The sequence below is a fragment of the Argiope bruennichi genome, chromosome X1 (assembly GCF_947563725.1).
Source record: "Argiope bruennichi chromosome X1, qqArgBrue1.1, whole genome shotgun sequence".
NCBI classification, from domain to species: Eukaryota; Metazoa; Arthropoda; class Arachnida; order Araneae; family Araneidae; genus Argiope; species Argiope bruennichi.
The window spans coordinates 46889012-46906406 of NC_079162.1; the positions used below are offsets into that span (position 1 = coordinate 46889012).

Sequence of the window (17395 nt, forward strand, 5' to 3'; positions counted from 1 at the left end):
TAAACCAAGAATTGTTAAGAGACGTTAATAATTAGATAAACCGTGCTTACCGTTCCATTATCTCAGTAGTTAAGTGGCAATTAAGCTGCTTGTCAGTGGAGGAGACCAATGCAACATGCTTTACTAGACGGATACTAATTTTAATGAAGTTTCCTTATACAATTCAGATCTCCCTATATCAGTAAGTAAATCTCTAAAAGCGTCTTGATATTTAAATGAACATTGTTAGACTAAATTCGTCATTTAATGCAATCCTATCTCGTGAAAACAGTTATCGTTAGTAATATAATGATGCGACTCGACGAACTGCTAATATCGTTTTTAGAAATAAATTTGATTGAATTTTTTACTTATAGCCTTATCTTATTTAAAAGAATCCAGTTGAACTAGATTGAATTAAGTTAATTTGCATCAGAGGATTTTTACTAAGCCTCTATGTAATAAATAAATTGTGCTTGGTGTTGATATTTTTGAATCGGATATTTCAAACTGCTCTTGCTTATCGAATTTTCACCACGTCAAATAACGCATTTTATACATATGAAAAAGTAAATTGTTTATTATTTTAATTAATCAAGATGTAACGTAATCTTAATTTTATTTCTTAAATTTCAAATAAGGTTATTCTAAGATGTTTCAGAAGTGTATAAAGATTTCCAAGCATGTCAGTATGAAAAAGACTATTATAAATTGCGTACTATCTAATGAGTTGTTTGGAAAACGTTAGTTCAATTGTAAATTCATTAGTCCTTTATAGCAACTTTTGACTTTAATGACAAATAGCTTTGTTTTTCCTACTTTTAAATTTTTGAGATAATAGAAAAGAATGTTGAATTTGAACCATCACCTAGATCGGACAAGTATCGTAATTTCTATTTATTATTTGTGCCTTAAAATGGATAACTTATTTTTCAATGGTGTAAATGTGATTTATGAAATCAATTTTTGAGAAAGTACTACGTAACTGCGGTTACAGAACAATTGCTTGTATTTAGATACCATCGATTAAATATTTTATCAAAATATCAATAGATTTAAGCTGTTTTAACAGTTAAAATAGCGAAATATGTTATTGCACCCTCAGAGGAGAGATTTGCTTGGTTCTAATTTAATATAGTGGTTTTATTAAAATATATAAGGAAGGATTTAAAGATATCATTCGATGATTTTTTTTATTAGAAGTTGCCTAAATGAACTGTTTAAACCAACAAAACTATTATCTTGAACTAGAAGAAAAGTCTAGGAAGCAGGATCAATCTCTGAAAGTCCTCCTAAACTGGAACTAGCAGAAGAAAGGAATAAACAATAAAAGGAAATTAAAAACATTAAATGTTGGTTTAAAAGAACTAAAACTAAGTCAACATTGTTCTGTATCATAAGAGAGAAAACAAAGGAAGATGAAGATTTTATATAATACATGAAACATCATATTTGGATTCATATGTTGTATGCTAATGTGAAATTCAAGGCCGAAAAATACTTTTGTTCCAATTGCGTTTAAAGAAATTAGTTTTGTGCAGTTTTTTCCACTTTGAATTTGGTTTCTTAGTTACATTTTTTAAAAATAAGTAAATTGCAAAAAAAATCTGCTATTTTTTAAATTAAATTAGTCTTTTTTATCACAGTACTCTAAAGATTAAGTGATCTGAATTTGGAAACATTTTACTACCTCAAAGCCCTTAGATAAAAATAATATTTTGTCTCATATATTTGCTCCTGTTTTAAATAATTTTGTATGCAAGTGAAAGCATAAAATTTTATGCTAATTATATTTAATTTTGATGGTGATATTTTAAGCACAAATTCTCTCAAAAAGGTAAGTGTTTTGTGAGTTATTTGACAAAGAATTTTTAAATAATAGATAAAAAAATAATCTTTTATCATATCTCATTACGTTGCTGGTAGATTCAGAAATAACGAAGTAAGAGTTTGTTGTTTTTGTAGTTTCCATTAAGATTCTAGAGCTTCCTTATCCCAATATAAATACGTAACCTACAGTAAAAATACTTTTTTAAATTAGATTTTTTTTTCAAAATACTTTATCAAGTATTTAAACCTAAGTTTTACACCTTATGCTCAAAGTCTACTGAACAGCCAAGTCAGAGAAACTGCCACATTAAATGCTTTGTGCTTCAGCTTAAAATTTTTTACATTTCAATAAAAATTAAAGTAATATCACTACCAAGTGGTCAAGTAAAAGCTAATGTGAGTTCCATTATCAAAAGTAGAATTTAAAACTTGATTTATTTCACGATTATTCCGAGAATGTCCTGTCATAATGCAACTTCGGTTTGCTTAAATTATTTCTAAAAAAGTAATCATAAAATGTCAGATGTTTATTTAAATCTGAAATTCATTTGTTTAATTAGCATTAAAGCAACAGCAGAAGTTGCTTATAGAAAGCAATTCTTCTGATTTGGCTTGTAATGAAAGTCAGAGCATAAGGTGAAAAATAAAAACAATCAATCTAAAAGTTTTAAATATTCATTTAATGGAACTCTCATTGGCTTTTCGGTTCTTGACCATTGTAGTGAATTATATTTGCTTTTTTTCTGCAATTCCAGAACTGGTTGTCTGACTTGGAAATATTTGCCGCTCTAATTGCAGCCATTGTTCATGATTTTGAGCACACAGGGACAACAAACAACTTTCATGTTATGTCCAGGTAAGTCTATCTACTTATATTTGTATAAACTTATGAGTTCTATCAGCCAGGCAAAAGATAAGATTGAAGTAAGTACGAAAATCATTAGCTGTTCATTGTGTTTTGTTTTCTTTAAGAGAGTGCTTATTTTATTTTCTGGTTTTGCTTATAGTTTTTCTTCTAATGGTTCAATCAGGGTTGCAGGGCAGGATCACCTGATATTTTTTTTTTTTTGAAAAGCTGTATTTTTGTTTTTAGTCTTATTGGGTTACTTTTCCATGTCGACAGTCCGATGATAAAAGAAAATGTAAAAAATTAATTAAAAACAATGGTGAAGGAAATTGAATCAACTAATAGGAGATGTGCAGAATGCAGCTGCATTCTGTACAGTACTCGAAAGCATCATAAATTATTTACTGCACATTGCTAAGGGACACGACGGAAAACAACGCTTTCTTTTGTTGGGCTTAGCGGTGACAGAGCTTCGATTTTTTTCAGTTCCGGTTTGGTGTGCAACCAACTGATGTTCTCCCAATTTTTTTCTCTCTTTCCCATCTAAAACTTTTCATCATTTTCTTAATTAGTTTTTTTTTTTGCTTTTTTTGTGTTTTTAAATGTTGCTATTGTTATGGTTTCGCCTTCATTTGCCCACATTTCTTCTATTTTTGTCTGAGAAAAGGATAAAACAATTAATTTACCAAAATACAACTCAGATAATCGCAATTAAGAATTTTGATCTGATTCCAGGTAAGACTGCTCTTTTAATTTAATTTTCTTCAGAAAAACTCTGTTAACTGCTTGTTTCCAAATTGACCCGCCACTAATATACCATCACAACTGTATTGCTTCAATTTTCCATTAACTATTTATGGCATTAAACAATTAAAAAGCATACATTTTAATAATCATTTATCAATGGCTCAATGCCAGTTTCAGGAATATTAAGAAGAAAAATCTTTTGTTGAATCCACCATAACAAATATACTCCGAATTTTTCTGAGAAATATCACTTCAATACAGTTATTAAATAGTAAGAAAAGTAAAAAAGCATTATATTTTACACATTTAAATCTAGGTCTCTTGTGACAATAAACATAATCGGTTCCTTTTTACATCTTGACTATCAAATGCTTTATGTAATAGTGCGTGTGATCGTCTAACATCATTTCTAATAAATAACAGAAAGAATTTGCAAAAATAAGGCATTAATGAAATAAAATTACATTTTAGCTGTTCACTAGTGATATTTCAGAAACTTTCTCGAAAATTCAATTTGCTTTTTATGATACCGCTTAGGAAGCAGATGAATGTGACATTCCATGTCACACTGATGAGATGACTAACTTCTAAGCGACAGTTTAATGTTCATTTCAGAAATGCCCCTTTACAAAAGAGAGTTCATCAATTAAGAAAAGGCATACAAAATCATAATATCATGTCTAAGATTATATTTTCCTGTTTCAGATCCGAAACTGCATTGCTGTACAATGACAGAGCCGTTCTTGAAAATCATCATGTAAGCACAGCCTTTCGCTTGATGCGCGATGACGACTGCAACATCCTCTCTCATCTCAGCAAAGAGGAATATAAGTAAGAAGACTTTTATCCCTACTTAAATTTATTTTCCTGGTATTCTCCTTATGAGATTACAGTTTTAACGAGCATCTTTCTTCCACTAGGGAGTTTCGCACTTTGGTTATAGACATGGTCCTGGCAACAGATATGTCTTCTCATTTCCAGCAGATAAAATCTATCAAGTCCTTGATCGGTCACCCTGACTTCACGTAAGTTTGTCATGCAAAATTTGATAATTTTTCTAATACACAATACTAACCCGCTTTTACATTCCCGTCTTTAACGTTTTTCCGTTGTTTACAACTCATTTTTTTTATTTCCTCATATTCTCTATGTTCACAATGTATTAAAATAAAATATGATTCCCACCCTTTATACTAAGTTATTCAATTAGAGCTGGGGGGGGGGAGATCAAAATAAAATGGCATCATAACGAAAAAGAAATGCTTCGAAAAATCATACCGTTATCTAAGGAAGGGAATGAAAATAATTTTTATAATCTTCATGAACTTGAAAAGTAGAGAACAAAAGAAATAACAAATACAAACTGAAACCGTCTTGGATGATATATTTCGATAAGAAGAAATAATTATGCTTTTAAATGTTTGTTAATATTGTAAATAGAATAGTAATAAAAATTTTAATGTTTCCTGCAGAAAAAGAACATTTATTTTATTTTGGTGATTCCATGCTGGTACTTTAAAAAATAACCGAATGAAATAATATATTAGACAATATTTTAACTGTCCTTATCTTAACCAGAGGATAAACAGAATTAAAAAATTGGCAGCTAATTTGCTTTGCATATTTACTTGTTTAAGCTATTAAGAATAAAAAAGGGATTATTCTATAACAAGAGTTCCGAAATTTTTAAACATTGAGACCCACTTTTTAGAAAACTAATCTATATCGAGCCACTTCATCCTCGCCTAAAAGTCTTTTTTTTTTAATTATTATTTTTTTATGAAATGCGCTTGTTCTTTCTGAAACAGGTTTATGAATTTAAAAAAATCTTTGTTAAGAAATTTTTTTTATTAAACTATTTATTATTAAATATAATAAATGTTTACACAAATAATAACGAATTGCATCCAAATGAATGCCTACGCACACTAATTGAACGTTCATAGCGAAAAGGAATTTCTGATTAGGTGGGCGGAGTATAAATAGACACGAGTCGTTTGTTTGCGTTTTGCATTTTTATTTTTGTGTTTTGCTGCCATGTGACTTGATGGGGATTTTAACACTATATCACCTATTAGCAAACTGTGGGTAGATACATGTGCATTCAAAATTTTGTCACAACCCACCAAATATTATTTTACGACTCACCAGTGAATCGCTCCCAACAGTTTCGGAACTTACTCCAGCTCTATAATATGAATAATGTGCACTTGTGAAAAATCTTCACCACTTTTGGTGAGCATTTTTACCTATGTACTGGATGTACATTTTCTGAACAGTTACACCACTGTGCCTCTACTCCCTTGAAAGATGTAAAATACTGCATATTATTGTAAAAATTTATTCTTGATATAAAACAAACAAATTGTTAAAACTCGCACAAAAATGCAATAACATTATTTAAATTATATAATTCTAAGAAATGACTGTAATTTCATTAGAATGTTATCCATTGAAATAGCAGCGACTTAAGAGCAGAAGTTGAAACTCGCCAAATTTTATTTAAACATTAAATTAATGACATTTCTCAAGAGAAAAAGCATAGTCTTCCATGCAAATTAGAACGAACTTCAATGCGTTTCACAACAAACACCATAAAATGATGTAATAAATTTGAGTAGAAAAAAGCAACTTTAGAAAATCTTATGTAAGTTTTGTAAAAAAGAAAAAAAAACAGTTATATCTCAAATGTGTAATATATAGATAGCTTCCCATTGCATACATGCATTCAATTATAATTTAAATAAAATAATGTTATGGTTATTTCCTTTAAAAATCTAAATAATAGTTTAAATATGCGTTAACTAATATTCGAATAATTTTTAAGATGATAGTTTTATTCCAAAGATTTTTAATATAATAATAATGAACGTTTTCTAAAAGTACATTTTAAAAAAATTACTCAAATTTCAGTAATGAGGGTTTTTTATTAATCTCTACGGTTGTTACAAACTGCATAAAAGTCTATGTTTTTATTTAATAAAAGCGCAGTCCATTTCAATTAAAATTATCAAAACAATCTTCTTTGGAATGCATGAACACTTTTGTAAATACTTATTAAGCTTGTGTGAATGTTAATCGGATTGTTTAAACACATTTCTAACAATATGTATCACAATGTGCAATCAACTTTGCTTATAGAAAAAAATGTTTCTTTCATTTAATTTCTTAAATACCCGTATATATTATCTTACAAATAGAATGAAATCAGACGAAAAAATTTTACAAATTGAAAAAGCAATGAAAAAAATTTCATTGTAATGTGTAAATATTAATAGTGCTAACATGTGAATTAAATGTTAAATAGGTTAAGTTTTCTTTTTTCTTTTTTAGTCTGGACAAATCAAAGGCTTTGTCTCTAGTACTCCACTGCTGCGACATTAGTCATCCCAGTAAAATTTGGGACTTGCATCACCGATGGACCTTGTTGCTTATGGAAGAATTTTTCCTCCAAGTAAATATTATTGGTCTAGTTATCTATGTATTAACGCTCATTAAGACTTTTTAAGTATTAAGATGATATAAATAAATGTAATAAGTAATGTATTTGTATTAATTCTTTCGGTTCAAATCCATATCTTGAATATTTTTAATATTAGTTTCTGTTTGATTTTTAGAGCTATTGGACATTGCACGAGTGTTATTCATTAAAATTATTCGGAGATATTGTTGAAAAAAAAGTATCAAAGAACAAAAAAAAAATCCAAAAACATGTGATGTTCTAGATTTTTATAAAATGAATTCTATTATTTTATACACCAGAGCAATTTTATCCATTAGGTTAATTGGGCTGAAATCCAGGAATGTCTGAAAATTTACCTAACTAATTTTATTCTAAATATTTTAATTTATTATTATTTTAATTTTGAACCTTAAAATTTGTTTAATTATAATTTTAAGTATGTTAAACGCAAAGTATACTTAAGACTTGTAACAAGACAGTCATCGGTTTTATAATGTTACATAAATATATATCATCATAAAAAAATATTCACACAAAAACAGTGAAAAACTCCTAACAGAAGTTACATGCATAAACAATTAAATCGGTAACTGTAGGCTTATTCTACTATTTTAATAGTTCACCAGATGTAATTCTTTAATCACAACAGAAAACGTTGCCTATATTTAAGAATACTGTATGCTGTATCCTAATTTGGAAAATGTAGTATCATTATTTTAAACAAAAGATTAAAAAAAAATACTTTTTGGAACTTATAAAATTAATCATACTTACAATCAGAGCTCTTGGAAGTTGGTCTTCAAAATCTTATTTTGAAAGGCATCTATTTTTTAAATTGTAAAGCATTAATCAGAAAACAGGTGACTTTTTTTTATCCTCAATCATTTTACTTAGTAAATATTTCCATTTGTTTTTAGGTTCCCGAATTACTTCTACAGTTCAGATAGGGGTACCAAATTACCTTTGCTCAAGACGCTCGAATTTATTTACTCTTTACAAATATCTGGATTAACATCATTTATTTTATATATAATCACTATATGTCTAGTGTATTTTAAAATCAGATCAACAAACTACATAAATTCCTTCTAGTTCAAAAAAAAAATTATAATAACGGTGAGTTTTTGGTAATGACTGTTATTTGAAAAGAAACGAGAAATGGTCCAATGATTATTGGAATTCTATGAAAAACTTTCTTTGCTGTACTGAAATGTTCTCAGTATCTTCTACTATTGTCAGAAATCCCAAGATCTATGATTAAGTGAGGCGCCAAGAATTTTGTGGCTCTGCGGTTGTCAATTCAGTTCTTGTTAAACAACAAGAAAACTTGCTTTTTATGTTTGCAATACATAATAGAGCGGGTATTGCAAAACAACGTACTATCCATTTTCGATTGGACTATTTAAACATCTAAAAATTAAATTCTAAAGCACTCTAAAAATTAAATTACACTCGTTTGTTTGCGGAAAATAAAGTTATAAAATTCATGAATTTTTAAAATTAGAAAATTTTTATACTGAATTCATCTTAATTTATAGTAAAATTAAAAAGTTCAAGCCTGAGTATATAAGTACAGATGGTTGTATATGGAAGAATCTTTTAACATGTACATATTCCTGCATCTTCGTTTTTAAAGATAATGCATGCTAATTTTGTAAATCTACGATTTGTAACTATTTTTCAATAGTTAGGAGCACTAAATATTATGCCAAAATTTAGTAGAAAACATTTATAAAATCTTTCTAAAAAAAGAAATCTATCAAAGAAATTTTTCATTAATAAGTATTATTTATTTAATAAAATGATCTGAAGTTTCTGCTTTAAAGCAGACAATGAATTTCTAATACAAACTTAAAAGAAATAATTTCATCATTATCGGGAAAATTCTTTTTCATGTTATTACAAGATTACGATAATCGTCATAATCTCCGTATTAAAGTAAAAAATAAAAGGCTTTGTTCAATTACTTTACCAAATTTATCGAGTAATTATTTCCCAGTCCATTTAAATTAAGTCAGGCGTAAGTTAATAACTTCACAAGATTAATTGGCGAAAGTTAATTAGCCTTTGAAGCCTCTTAACTTTTTTTTCTGGATAATTTGAACTAAATAAATTGACTTTCTTCTTGATATAGAACGTTTTACTTACATGTTTCATTTATACAGAATAATATTAACATATTTCCAAATGATTATTGAAGTTAGTCAAGAGAAATTTTTAATGAAATATGTGAAATGTTAATTAAATTTAATGCTTTCAGTATATTTTCCTCTCTAAATATATTTGAATAGATGAACAGTTCCTTAAATTTCTTTGAAATGCATAAGAAAAATTGATAAAATAATCGAAAATTTTAACTTAAATTAATTCATTATATGCTAAACAGTTAATAGAAATATTTTAAAATCCACTAAATGATAGTTCAATTCCCAGCCCAATTTAACACAATTTTTTGTTATTTTAATTACACATTTTCCCAGCGAATTGTAATTCTGAAGAATAATTTAAAGAATACTATATGTTTCAAATGCAATTGCACAATTTTCATATAGACATCCCATGAATCTAATATCATGACAATAAAGAATTAATGAAAAATTGTCTCGCAACAGAAACATGAAAAAGTTATGTATTCCACTTTATCCATTAATGGTGAGTTTCCTTAATGGCTACCCCAAAAAATACCTTATTCCACGTTTTTATATAACTGGCAGTCACATTTCGCAGTAGTGACGGAGGTTTACTAGTAGTTTACTATTTTAGAGGATTTGCTTTTCTAAAATAGTACATTGAAGCCACTGAAAGATCGTCTAGGGAAGTGGACATTACACGACCTTCTATCTTAATGTACTCGTGATATTTTCTATACGATTCAAATTCAAAAAATATTTTGGCTTGCCTAACCAGGTAACTTATTCAAATTGAAGATATTCGCTCATCAGATAAGATTGATGATTGAAATCCATTAGCTTGCAATCTGGTCCTGTATTTTGCAGAGAAAAGACAAATATCAATGTGAAGAATTTTGAATCTATAGCTTTAACTTGTTTCCAAACCAATATAAAATTCTACTTTAGCATTTAAAAAATATATATCATATGAATTAACGTCTTCCATAAAAAAAAATGCCTGTCCTATATAAGTCAAGTCACTTCTGTATCTAACACATCTTAAAAGAAATTTAGACGCACAAGAAATGGCGTTGACAAGATTTTTATCAAGCACCCCTTGAGGGGGCTATAATGAAGGCCAAACATATTACTAGGTATTAACAGTTCTTTTATTCAGTTGATCATCATACACAGCAGATTTGCTTTGGGGAATTCGAAGGTAAATGCGAAGCAACTTGTTGAGGTACGTGCCAGTCCCTACGTGCTCCTATGCTCTTATAACTGTCAGTTAACGTCATGATTGACCTTGGATGTCTTGGATTTTCTTTGGCAATCATACAATGCGTCGTTAAAAGTACTCCTAAGTCGGAAAATAATGTTTAGAAGAATTTTCAAATCTGACATCTAATTTTAAATAATTGCCTCTTAGATCCTTACTTCTGTTTATATTCTTCTAAATGATCTTGAAAATCATTCATTCAAGTTAACAAATCTCCAAAATTGTTTCTTCAAAAGTATTCACTCTAAACAAATAATTTCTTTTATTAAAAAAATAGAGCATGATTTATTTTACCATTTAGTTTATATATTTTAAGCCATGAATGATTTCATATGTAGCGGATTCTAACTTTATGAGGATCATAGTAGCACAGGAAGAGAGTTCTATCACATTTTAAATTAGCAAATTTCCTTTTTAATTCAACCATTTTTAGAGCTATGTTATGTAACTGCAACATACGCATTTTTCTATAATGTGATTTAAAAAATATATGGATTAATTATAATTTTGATTATAAAAAAACGATTCTTCGTTCTACAACTTTGATAACAGAGCATATTTGATAATGAATCAAAATACGCCTCGATATTGATTGTCCTTGCATTTGGGTGTTTTAGTTTTAGTAACCAGTATTTAAAAAAATGCTAATTATTTAGTGGGAGTATTGTGATCACATAAATCATTGTAGTTTGCTTGTATACATATTTATTTAAATGATGTTTGGTGAATATATATATATTGTATACTGCCATCACATTTTTGCTTATTCATTTGATCAACTCATAACTATATGAAGTAAAAAAATAGTAATAAGTCATTTTCTACTATTTAAAAATCTCATGTAACCGTTTATTAATTATCTTTATTTCAGGGGGATAAAGAACATGAACTTGGACTCCCCTACTCTCCATTATGTGACCGCAACACAACTTTAATTGCTGAATCTCAGATCGGTAACGTATATTTTCAAAATTGTTCAAAAAATCTCATGTATAGCTTATTGTCACAGTTCATAAGTTAGAATTGAGCAATCAAGCCATTCAGTAGAGAAACGAATTATTTAAAAATGAGTCATGCACTGCGAATAAATTCAACTGTCTAGTGTGACTGTCTTCTCGGAAACGTTTCATTGCATATTTTCCCCTTAAATCTGCGCCGTATAATCAAAATTCCTCATACTATTCTAAATGAGCAAAATCTTTGGAAATGTTGTTTACCTAGTTTCTCATGAGGAGGATAAGTTTAGAAGTCATATAACAGTCAAGTGCTTATAAGCAAAAATGTTATATGTCATAATTCACTACAATGAAGCAAAAACACTAGTTCATTGAGGTCGGCCCTATCGGTTTTTACTATTGAAATTTACCAAGAATCAAACGTTTCCAGTTTAATTTGCATTAAGCACGAATTCTGTGTAATTAAGTTAATAAAGAAATCAGTCTTTCACTAGAATTTTTTATCTGGTAAATGTGGAAAAATTAATTTTATCTTAATTGTACTAAGAAAAAAGATTAGATTAACGTTCAAAGAATCACTGAATTGCTTCCCAGTTTATAACAGTTCAATGTAAATATTGAAGGAAAAAACCCAAAGCGCAACATCAAAATATCAAGGTTTTATCTGGATTAGAACAGCCAATAAAACAATGTGAAAAGTTACTTCTTCTCAACTACATCAGGAGATACTGATATGGCGCGCATGAAAGAAATAAAGCTTTTTTTTCTTATGAGCTTAAATATAAATTCTTCAAATTTGATCTTTTGTTCAAGTTCTTTTATACCAGAACTTATTAGACTTTATGCTGTCTCAACTCATTTTGAATACGCGAAATCTTAGTCTTCTTAATACGCAGTAAGATGGAACTTCTTACAAAAGTTGAACGATTGGAAGGAACAAATCTTTGTAAGAGTTTTCACGGTCATACCATTTTTATAAATGATCCCAAATAGTTCATTTATTTAAGATAATTTGTTGTCTCACAATTTAAAAACCTTACTTTATATTCAGTCGAATTTCCACGCGTGTTACATTAGAAGTGTTATTGCCTTTTTGTTTCACCTCTAAAAAATATTTTTTGTAATATCTAGTATCAATAAAAAGAACTTAATATCTCTAATCCTAATGTTAATGATCACGTAAACAAAGGCCCTTAGTGTTATAGATAAAGCCTAGCTAGTATAATTTTAATAAGGATTCGAGGAAAAAGTCTGACTCTATGTCAAATCTGTTGTTTGCTTTCTATGAGTGCAAAAAATAATTTTCTCTTCTGAATAATTCATCAAGAAATTTCCCACAGAGACGATTTATTATACAGTTTCTACATAAAATGGTTAAGAACTAATTATGCATCCTTTGAAAAATGTTACACACAACTTTTGTTGTTATTATTACTGCGTGTGGTCTTTTTTGCTTTTTATTATTTCTTGAAAATTCCGGATACAGCACATTCTCCGGGGCATCCCTACTCGCAGTTATTATTCTGTATTCTTTTATCTTAGAACACCGTCCATGAATTTCCATGCATTTAGTGATGTGTTAAAAATATAATAAAGAAAACAGCCTAGTGGTACTAGTCATATAAATATTGCATGATATTAAATAAAATAAGCAATATTGCATAATAAAATATTGCATGATATTAAATAATATAAGCAATATTGCATAATATAATATCGCACGATTTCAACAATATTGGGCAACATGCTATGCTACTCGGGGAACAGAATAAGAAAATAAAGGCAAAAATAACTTCACACATTTTCGTCCTTTTTGATTTCTAAAATATCTAAAATATTTTCTTAAAATTTTCATCTAGTTTCTGTATAACATGGTAGCCTCGCAATTTTTCATAAATTTTATTTAATATAACAATTATAAAACACAGTAAAATATCATAAATTCAAAGGACTGCCTCCAAATTATGTACTGACCAGAATCACCTACTGTAAAATCTTGGTTCAGGATGAGATAAACTGTTTTTACTGGTCATCGAATTTAACGGTACAGTCGGACTTTTTAAGATAGATTTCGCAATAATTTAAGTATCTCGTTATGTTTGTATGATATCAGATAGTATAAATAAATTTTAAAGTATCCAATTTTAAACAATTGAACAAAACTCATAATTGCACCACTTTTATTGAAAATATTCCCTTTATGGGTGACAATATACACAGATTTCTTTTCTTTATCACAGAATATAAAAAATAAAATTTAATTCTAGTTATTGGACATATTGGGATATTTTGGATCAATTTATTAATTGCAAGTGATAGAAATTAAAATGACTATTTTCATTGCACTTGGTCTTTTTACTTTTTAAAGAAGTTTCCGAGGAAAACACAAATTTTAAATTTGTTTCCAAAATACTCTGTCAGTTTTGACTGACGAACACGCTGATTTAAAAATCTAATAATTTATTGTGTGTCTTTGAAAAACTTTTTCTTCCTTCGATGCCTTGATATGAAGTAAATTCTTCACTGTTTGGATACTTTTAAATGTATCCCTCAAAAATTATATAATTTTTTTTTCATTATTTCCACTTATATTTGTTTGACAAATTATCCTATATCAAATTTTCAACTTGGCACATTTTAATTAAAATTTAATTCATGTCAAAATTAGTTCAAAAATAATATTTGCTCTAATATATTTTGGTTAATCCCGGGAAAAATTTTAAAAATTCGTTCAAATTTTAATTTTTAATTAAAACAATTTTGAAATATTGATTATTAAATTAAAAGTTCGTAAATTAAAAACTTTCTTCTAATCAAAAATATAGCAAGCAAATAATTTTATTATTGTTTTTAATTTTTTAAATTAATTTAAAGAAAGCAAAAAAATAAATATTCCAAATAGGGTTCACGGGTTAAATGAATGAAAACTTTCAGTCTATAAATAAAGTCTATTTAAGCTTTCAACTAAAGGAGTTCATCGTACTTCAAGGAATATTGCGAAGCAATCACCAATTATTCTCTCTCCTCTTTAAAAGTTATCTAATACTACATTTTTTTTATTCTAACGAACTGCACACTAGAATGGCTAACGAAAGAAAAAAATCCCCCAGCACTTTAAAAATCTCGGAGACTCTTATTAAAAGACTTGATACGTAGTCATGATATCTGATACTTCCCATGCTATCTTTTTAAATGACTGCAGCACTTCATTCGCATGATTTAGAGATCTTTCTCTGATGGCGGTTTTCCTAGTCGTTTGAAATCTTATTTCTCACACGTGCCACAAGGTTAAGTAATTGCTTTCTTACAATACAAGCACGAAAGTTTGAATTACTTTTCATTTCTGAAGGTCCGCAGACAAGTGTAACAAGAATAATTCATTCTAAGTGGCGAGTGAAAGGCTGGGAGCTTTATGCAACCACTTACCCCACCCCCACCTCTCCCGACTTAGTATTTGGGACTTAATTTTCAATACATCCCGTTCCCAATGGGTTTTTTCAATTTCACTTGCTCCCTTTTCAAATGAACTTTGAAATTTCTAATATTTTAGATCAGAATCACAAGCATATCGCACGACATTTTTACATTTTTGTCGGAAATTCGAATTATTGCATAGTCATAACAATATTAGAGACTATCTGGTGCTTTTTGTTAAAGTACCTTTCGATAACTGATGTGAATAGAATTGCTCAAATTAAACTTCAATTCAGAATACTGGGGATAGTGTTGTATTAGCCCAAATGATGCGGAATTTGAATAAGTATATCAGATAATACCCTCAACATTTATTAAATGGAAAAATAATTATATTTTTTAACACATTTTCGGAATTATTAATAATTTCGAAAACATTAAATAAATGCAAATTTTAAAAAGTGAGAAACACAGAGTTTGTGCAACTTGTTTTTTTTAAGAAGCTTCATAACCAGCAATCGCAAGGTGAGAGATTAGGTAAGCGAGGAAATTACACCATTATTCATACATATTATGTCCTGAATGCATAGTCGCTATTTAAATCCTAGGACATTGTTGAAGTGCTGTAAAATAACGTAATCCTGTTGCCCAGGAAAGGAACAAGTTTAAATCCTGTTAGAGGTCACTTCTTCAAAAAACAGTTGATCCCTCTGAATTTCTGGAACTTTTGTAGAGACTCCCAATCCTCTTTTATCTCTCTCTTTTATTTATTTTGTCTCGAATTTTCTTATTATTTTGTATTCAAAAAATGCCGAACACATCATCTAAAATATTTGTTCATAACTCCCACCAGAGTTCTCTGAGTTGGATGTTTAATTAGAACAACCTTGTACTTGACCATTTTCAAAAGTGATTATTACCAATTTTTAAATGTTTTACTTTTGAATTAATACAGAAAGCATCGCTCATCTTGATTTTAATGCTTATGTTTTTTTGTTGTTGTTTTTTTAATATCTGCGCGCCCCTGTTTTTGCCAATTCATCTCCCACCATGTGTTAAAAAATCCTAGAAGTAAATTATTTTTAAAACATTTGACTGTGTAAATATTAGTAGGAAACAACCCTCTTTTCTCTTTTATATTTAATTTAAAGTAATTCAATAAATAATAGAATTTATTTAAAAATAAATCTCCAAACTAATGTAAAACGAGAAAATAAATTAATCTAAAGGGTCTTACAATATGTTTGGATTCTTGATTACATTTGAACAGAATTATTGAAGATTCTCACAAAATGTACATTCATTAGTTCATTTATTCTTGGATGAAGCATGATTTTAAAATCACCATTTGCCTTGTATTCTTTTTATTATTAATAATAATAATAATCCCAGTAAATTTATTGAAAAAAAAACATCAGAAATTTATCAATTATTTTCTTTTTAAGTGAAAAAAGTGAAGTCAGGTTTTTAAAGTGCAAGCCACTTAATTAAAAAATTAGTTTTTACAAAATACTATTAAAAATTTAAATTTTTCTACTTAACCCTTTAAAAGGATATGGGAAGTATGCTTCCCACCAAATTTATCAATCTTCGAATGAAGTTATATAGATTGGGATAAGTTCTGACGCATTTTTCAGTAAGACAGAAACCTAGATGCTTCAATTCCTTATGTCACACAAAATGCCGTATTTTTATTTGTTACTTAATTATTAATTAGCCAAATTAATTAATTAATCAAATTAAATTTATCTAATAAGTTAAATGAATCACTTTCCTTATGCCAATCTTAATCCTAAAAATATTTTAATATACCATGACTAGAAAAAATGGCCCTTTAAAGGATTAATTTGCATTAAAGAAATTAACTATTGCTTGAAATCGGCTGAAACGAGAAAAATACACCTTAAAAAGATGAGATCCTCTATAAAACCCAAAAGAAAAATACGACTTGCAACGAACCCTTTTGTCACCAGGAACAAAATTTCGATGAAACACTTAAGAGATATACTATCTTCAGAACGTTGCTTTAGCTTCTTATCTCAGTATTTCCACATGTCATGAAAGTGTAAATAGAACTGCTATTCATTATCATACATTCCATAGCCATTTTCCTTAACAATTTAACTAAATATTTCCGTAATTCTCATACAACAGAGAACTAATTCACGTCCTTGGGTGAGGCTAAATGGGCTTATTGAGCCAATAAAGAAAGCAATGGGAATCTCAAGATTTCTTGATAACGTTGCAACGTTACATGAAAGTCTGAGACAAATTTAAAACTCCCGTATCTTTTTCCTCGGAAGTTCTGTAATGAATATAGAGTAAATGAAAAAATGTAGGATTTATTTCAAAGTAATGACATTCAAAAGTGCAACACCCGAAATTTATAACAAAAAAAAAAAGATAAGTGAACTATATTCATCAGCAAAAACTTGAATCATGTGCCGAATATAGGCATGTCTAGGTCGTTGAAAATGAACCGTTAAGTCCTAGTCTGGACTTAGCAAACTCATTATCTGATTATAATTAAGTGGACTTATGACCACTTAATTATAATCAGATAAAGAGACTTAAGCTTTCCTAACAGCAATTTTTTCTGACTAAGAGTTTCGATAAAAGTAGTAATTTTAGATCGTTTTGAATTCTTTTATGTGTAGCTCAGGAATTGGATTGTGCATACAATAATCTCAATGGCAATAATAAAAATCGCTACTTTATATTAAAACATACTTGTGAGGCTTATAAAAGGTAAATATGGCCCTGGGTATA

The 17395-nt window shown here is 28.6% G+C and overlaps 1 protein-coding gene across 7 annotated transcripts in view; it reads left to right on the forward strand.

Moving 5' to 3' along the window:
- LOC129959014 (dual specificity calcium/calmodulin-dependent 3',5'-cyclic nucleotide phosphodiesterase 1-like) overlaps positions 1 to 17395 on the forward strand; it is a 601405-nt gene that overhangs the window by 573112 nt on the left and 10898 nt on the right. For all 7 annotated transcript variants that reach the window (XM_056071778.1, XM_056071780.1, XM_056071781.1 and 4 more), the window contains 5 exons: positions 2565 to 2665; positions 4109 to 4234; positions 4324 to 4428; positions 6737 to 6857; positions 11128 to 11209. In XM_056071778.1, the coding sequence (XP_055927753.1) occupies positions 2565 to 2665; positions 4109 to 4234; positions 4324 to 4428; positions 6737 to 6857; positions 11128 to 11209 (535 nt within the window). The remainder of the gene's footprint in view (positions 1 to 2564; positions 2666 to 4108; positions 4235 to 4323; positions 4429 to 6736; positions 6858 to 11127; positions 11210 to 17395) is intronic.